The 7199-nt window shown below is 39.8% G+C and overlaps 1 protein-coding gene across 1 annotated transcript in view; it reads left to right on the forward strand.

The window, feature by feature from the left end:
• TWSG1 (twisted gastrulation BMP signaling modulator 1) overlaps nt 1–7199 on the forward strand; it is a 31220-nt gene that overhangs the window by 20787 nt on the left and 3234 nt on the right. The window contains exon 4 of the mRNA XM_018553433.1: nt 1139–1411. Coding sequence (XP_018408935.1) covers nt 1139–1411 — 273 coding nt within the window. The remainder of the gene's footprint in view (nt 1–1138; nt 1412–7199) is intronic.

Raw genomic sequence — 7199 nt, forward strand, 5'->3', positions numbered from 1 at the left:
TGCTGGCAAAGGGTTTATATGTGTTGGAACACAAACGTGAGTGTAGATCTCTAGATTGGAAATCCCATGTGTAGATATACAGCAGAACATAACTGCAGTTCAGTTCAACATACACAGAACATCATTCAGATTTAGTACAACCTTCACAGAACATAACTTGGGTTTAGTTCAACATGTCACTGTATTGGCAAATACTGCTTTCAGTTTTCCCCACCATTCCAACTCTTTTTAAATACTGAAGCAACATAAAGCACCTTAAAGTGTATTTCCACTTTGGTAGCCAAACGGGGATAACATTTATTTTTTATGTGTTACATGGCCCCATTCACATTCCATAACTTATTTGTTTATTTAATTCCTGCTAGCACAATGTATGTTCATTTCCAAAGGAAAAGTTATTCACTGTACAGAGTTTTTTGCTCTGGAACGCAAGGGGGACTAGGCAGGTCAATGGTAATATAATGAACCCTGTCTGTACTGTGCTGGCAGATATCGTTATCAGCTGTAAACTAGATTTGAACACCGTCTGTCCTAATAAAGGGTTAAAGATGTAGAAACATTGTATGTGAATGAGGGGAAGCTCTGTCTGTCTCTAGTCTTTCTATGGGGACAGGCAGAGTTTCCTGTCATTTGGAAATTGAGAGAGAAGCTTGCAAAGGCCTGCTGCACAGACGCATCTAAAGGGTAAGAAATGTTTTTAAACATCATTTTTGGGTATGTTGTGTGAAATGGGAACGCGTATCAAACATAGACAAGGGGTTTTCTCAAGTTTGACTGCAAAAGTGGAATTGCACTTTAAAAATGACAGACCCCAAATGCTGACCACTTTTACTCACTATATTCTGTGTTGGATGGAATTGTGGATTTTTTGGAAAACTGAATCGCCTCCATGTAGCCCCCTCTCCCACAAGTACCAGCTTGTACCATTGCTCTGTTTATTTGCACTGCCACCTGCTGATGACATTTAGTACTGCATGACAAGAACATACACAAATGAAAAGATTGAAATTGAGTAAATTGTCATCTCGTGGACAAATAAAATGAGCTTACAATCAAATTGTCCTGATAAATATATGAACGCTCTCAAGTATAACAAGTAATCTGCACACAAGATAAATTGTTTTGAATTCCTTCCCAGGAATGTGCAATCCCAGAAACTACAGTGACACTCCCCCAACTTCCAAGAGCACGGTTGAGGAACTTCATGATCCCATCCCATCTCTCTTCCGTGCGCTGACAGAGGTGGACGGCATAAAGCAGCTTAACTGGAACATTGTTTCTTTCCCTGCGGTGGAAGAGCTTTCTCATCATGAAAACCTGGTCTCCTTTCTGGATTCAGTGAATCAGCCCCAACACCAGAATGTATCAGTGCCTCAAAACGGGGCCCATGTGGTTCACAGCAATGATAAAGGTACCTGCAGTAAACTTTGATCATTTTATATGTTTCTTTAACTTTTGACAATTACCCCTTTCATTTTGAAGAAAACATTTTTGTGTGTTTGTCCCTTAGGAACAGGTTCTGAAATTGATAGGATCAGCACAATATTTTTAGCAATAAAACTAAAGAGAACCTTTCAAAAAGGCTTTAACCTGTTATACCTGTGACCCCTGCTCACATAAATATTTCTCTAAGGATGTCAAGTGATCAGTGCTAGAAGAGCTCTGTTCAGGGGCTGCAAGGATTCAGCACTGGATACCTGTGCTAATGTTATGATACATATCCAATTTTAGGCATTTTTTGAGGTTAAAGTACACCTCTCATGGAAGGATTATATAGGCTGCCATTGCTGACCCCTCAGCAATGTAAAATTCTTGGTTGTCCTGATGATTCGGCCTTAGACATTTTTAATATACTACCCTGGAACAGGTATAGAGATAAGGAATACTGACACTTTTGTGACTCAAAAGTATTGGAGCCAGACCTCCATATGGATAGCATTTTAAAAAGGAAAGCAGCAGGGTGGGAAGATGGGTATGGCCCTTGCATATCTCCCCGTCTGGCTCTTGGCAAGCTGGGACACTCTGGTCAGAAAGGGGGCAGCAGGCACACTGCAAACATTACCATTTTGTCTGGCGCTCCCCCCCAGAAGATGCTGTCTCGGGTAACAGCCTCAGGCTGCCTCATTATAGGGACAATCCTGATGGTAGTCACATTTATGTTTAGGAATTATTGACTACACTAGGGGTTAATTTACTGTTAGGGGAGGAAAGGGTTAGGTGTTTGGGCCAGGTTCATTATTTGTATTTTCAGTAAAGGGTAAAGTTTTAAGAGTGCCCAGTTCCATTATTTCCAGGAGACTGTAATACCTGTTAGACAGTTTGTAATTGTGCTGCTTATATTATGTGTTTTTGTTTTTTTTTTTGTTGTTTTCCTCCTGAAGAAAATGTTCATATATGTAAATATAATTTCCTGCTTCTACCATTCTGTTGTGCACAGGTGTAGCCGGTAGGTGCTGATCAGAGCAACAGTAATCTTAGTGGTGCTGTGGGCAAAATAAAACCATATATGATGAACTCTGTCAATAGCAATCCATGCAGTCAGCTCTAAAACATGTGCTGAAAGTGCTTATGAAGTGTTAGCTAGAGTTTAAGTTTTAATGTGTTTCTCTTAAATCTATCCAAGTCTACCCTGTCCCACTGGGTGCCAGTTCAATATCACTGCAGAAGGGACAGCATTGCCATTACTGGAAGTGGGGAAATGAACAGATCTGCTGGCAGCATCATCAAGTGATACAACTACAGTATGTTATAGGAACACTCAGAGACATAAACTGCAGTGCTAATGCTTGTGACAGACATTTTGTGTCTTATATATATTCCATAGTTGCACTTTAAAGCTTCATTTGCAAAGCCAACACACCAGGCTAAGGATCCTTATTTTCAAAAAAGTCAGTGCAATGAGATTTAAACATTTATATTCGCACGGCTATAAATAAAGACCGTTCTCCTTGTGTTCAAGTGAATTGAGTCTTAAAGCATTTGTGAACCGGATACAGCTAAAGCACAATGGAAAAAAATTATATTTGTCTGCTATAGTTGCATATTTTTACCCTGTTGTGTACCCTTTTTTGTTGTTGTTAGTCAGTCACATGACCACACAGCTGTCCTATGGGTCTCACTTCCGCATAGTGTGTGTGTGTGTGTGTGGGGGGGGGTGTCACACCCAGGCATGGAAGTACTTCCCTGTCTGTACGACGATAGATGCACCTGCTGTGGGTATGGCTACAAAACGGTCTACAGGAGACACAGGAATGCTGTGCATCTGCACTACATCTTGCAGCTTCCAGCGCCAGTCCTGGGAGCACAAAGTGACCAGCCATACTAGCCATGCTTCTGTAATCATGATTTAGTAAAACCTATACTAACAACTTAACTCTGATATTAAATCGTATTTTTGAGGGTAACATGCACTTTAAATGTTCTATCAGAGGGTACATTTTCACGTCTGTGCTGTGGCAAATGGGTACTTTGTAGTTTTACTCCTGATTGTCAGTTGCAGTGAAATTTCAGAAAAGAAGCAATAAGCAGAAGCAATACAAACGTGTGCTAATGGAAAGTCTGTAGCTTGCTGGGCTGGATATGAATAGCCTGCAGACAAAATATTATCGATTTGTTATTTATAATCTTTATTCCAGTAAGTTGAGAATGTTTGAGATTGGCGAGGAGTTGTTTCATTATAGAAGATGTTGATGACAAGTGGAAACATAGGTTGGCAAAGATAACAACTTGTTCACCGGCATCTGGCTTTGTTGGAATAAAATTCAGTCATCTGTGTTTTTTATATGCAAGAAATGTTTCAACAGTGCCGAGCATCAAACAGGAAAAAAAGAGAGATTGTTAAGGTTCATCCCTGGGCAAATATTAACCCCCTCCCTCCCATCATCCTCTAATCCATTCTGCACTATTTTTCTCTTACCTTGTAAAGCAAGATATAATCAACTAAGACGACCATACGGGTCCCTTGCCGGTACTGTTAGCAAGTGGGGTGGACCACTAATCCAGCTGTGCAGATTTGCCCACGCTGCCTGGTCCCCTGTCACTGACATCACCGTTGCAGACTCCCCTTGTTCCTGAGAGGATCCTGCCACTAGATAGCCAATAGGAAATGTCCTTGTCTTAGAGACAGTAATTTGGACACCTGAAGAATGACCCAGCCAACTGTTTAGAGAAGAAAAGAGACTAGGGGGCTGGGAGATCACCTCATGATGACTGCTTTAGTCAGCAGCTATCAGTCAGTTAGATGGGGTTGGTTAGGGGGATAGGGGGAATCCCATAGATCAACTTTAATGTTTCCTGAACTATAAAGAGCCTTGTGTATATTCTCAACACCCCATCACCCCCATACAACAACATTCCTCTTGTTGACATAAAATGCAAATGTACAGAGGTAATACAGAAGAGGGAAACAAATTAAGGAAAAAATGGTCAGTTTGTAAATGTTGAGATTGCTTGGTGCTGCTGAACAGCAAGGATTCAGAGCAGTGAGGTTCTTGGGCTGTGCACATCAGAGGGTAACTGCAGGGGTTTTCTTGTATATTGTTGAAAATGGAGAACCCATCAACCCTTTCTCTGCTTTAAGACTTCAAACTGCGTTCGCTTCTGATGGCTAAACCGGAGTTCATATGTTTCACAAGCACTAATAAAACGCATATCATAGACTTCAAAATTAGTGAAAGAATCCTCCTTCTGGTTAATTGACTGCAGCAGGAGACCCATTTACAGTAGTTTGTTGGATCTCCTGCTGTGGAAAGTGGTGGCATCCTCCTATTACCAAACCCACAACTGTGCTTCTGTGGGCTTTAAAGGGGTTGATAAAAAGCGTCATGATTTGTTAACAGAGGTTCTGGCAGGGTAATGGTTACGACATCTTTCCTTTTACTGGCTGCAAAAGGAAGAACATACCAGAGCTATCTCCCCTTTGCAATCAGCACTAGTGTTTCTTTGAAAATGTTCTCTGTGCATGTATAATAAACTACATCAATAAGTCCCAGGTGTACAATTCTTAAGCCATTTACATTTTTAAATATCAAGTCGCTGTGCCCGGAAACCAGGTGCACATTTTTGTTCCATCATTTTAATGGTTTATATTTAACTTGCAATCTATGTAGATGTATTGCTTACTGCACAGTCAGATGTGTGGTGCCAAAATTGACCCGTGTTCCATATACTGTATATGACTGCCTGCGTTTACTGTTTGGTAAAGTCAGCATTTCACAGTGTGTTTGAACTGCTAAATCATTATACATAATATATGTCAGCACTGACACATCAGGACTACCCTTGGAAGAGTTGGCGTGAGAACCCTATCATGCATACCTAATTGGAAAATACTGTTTTTTGGGGGGGTTTAAGGTTGGGTTTAAGAAAAGGATCATGTAAATAAGTAATTTTCTGAACAAAGAAAAAGTTTGTCTTTAATGTAAAGAAACAAATTATGTTTGAAAACATCTTATGAGATTTCACTTTAGCTGATTGTTGTCATTTTGTCATTAAAATGCTGGTCTAGAGCTTAAGCATAGGAACCATTAATATTTGCTATATGTCATAGGGCCTTGGGGGCACACATGCTTGTGACCGAATTAGGAAGACTTTAGACATTTCAGAAATGTCAATCTTAAGCCAAAAATCTGGCTATGGGGTGTAGAGGGGGACTTGTGATGACAGAACACATTGACATAATTTTTTAAATGTAGATCAATACATCTATCAGTCCTTGTAACCATGTACATTCTGTATACTGCATGATTTTCAGCTGCTCTAAAATGTCTTGATCTGACCAACTATTGATTCTTTATAAATGTAGAAGAGAACATGTTATGGAATATGTCTGGTATGTATGGATGCATGAGGGTTCAGTTAATTTGGTTTCTTCAATCCTGCATAAGATGTCATTAGTAGAATTCTAACTGCCACCAGATATTTTCACTTCTCTACTGAAAGGCTGGCTAAATAAACCCAAAAGCAATGGCACTTGGCACCATTGCTTTCAGTGCCAGGCTTTGATCATTTAGCAGAAAAACAGAAAATAATAGGGTTTCCGGAGAGGTGTAATTGACCAAGCATATAAAGTTGACTAAAAATATATAAAATTTTATTTATATACAAAAAATGAATAAAAGTTAAAAATCCATACAATTCATATATCTTACACTGCCCTGCATAGGGTTTTTTTGTATACATATAACCAATGATTTCATACATGTGTATTGATATAATCCAAATAGTTATAATAGCAAATTCCTGCAAATTCCTTGAGTGCTCAGCATCCTTTCCTACAGTAGCAAGGATGCAGTAGTCAACTTGTGTATGTACAGGGCACAGATTGTGTACATCTTTCTGGACACATATGTGTGCAGTTTGCACATGTACACATTCAGTTGTTAGATCATCCCTTCAGTAATCATAGTTCCCATGCAAAATGTCCATTGTATAAATACAGTAAGGCCCCTTTCACATGGGCTTATCAGGAGGCAATCTGTGCACAAATCCCCTGCTGATCAGAGCAGATGTCACCACTGTGACATCTGTGTGCGTCCAGTTTTTTCCTCCTTTGAAAAAGTAATGACCGGGCCCCATCTCGTTTTATGGGGAACCAGATTACCCCCAATCCGGCACAAATGTTTTTCTGGCTGGAATCGGGGGGTAACAAGGTGTAAACGGGCATCTGTCCGTATAAACCCGGCAGCCATAGACCAGCATTTGGGTTCTGCCTATAGGTCTGGCATTTCAAAATTAGCTTGGCTGTTTTCACCAAAAAACGGGACCTAGCACCACATAATCCAATATAAATCCAATTTCTGATTTATACTCACAATAATGTGGCATTGTACTGGAATGTTAGTAGTAATAGCAGCAATGGTGATATACTATGTTCTAAAACAAATATACACTATATTGCCAAAAGTATTGGGACACCTGCCTTTACACGCATATGAACTTTAATGGCATCCCAGTCCTAGTCCGTGAGGGTTCAATATTGAGTTGGCCCACCCTTTGCCGCTTGCTTCTGCTGTGCGCTAGGATTCCTTGTTATGTAATCATTGTGGTGCTTATGTATTATATTATTTCACAGCAAGATGTTGAGAATTGAACAACTTCCAGCTCTTTGCATAGGGGAGATTAACAAGCAGATGCATCATATTAAAGTATTTTACTGATGACATCTTCTGGTCTTGTTAAAAAAAAAAAAAAAAAAATAT

This window comes from Nanorana parkeri, unplaced genomic scaffold (genome assembly GCF_000935625.1).
Source record: "Nanorana parkeri isolate BGI_ZX_2015 unplaced genomic scaffold, ASM93562v1 scaffold7, whole genome shotgun sequence".
Lineage (NCBI taxonomy): Eukaryota > Metazoa > Chordata > Amphibia > Anura > Dicroglossidae > Nanorana > Nanorana parkeri.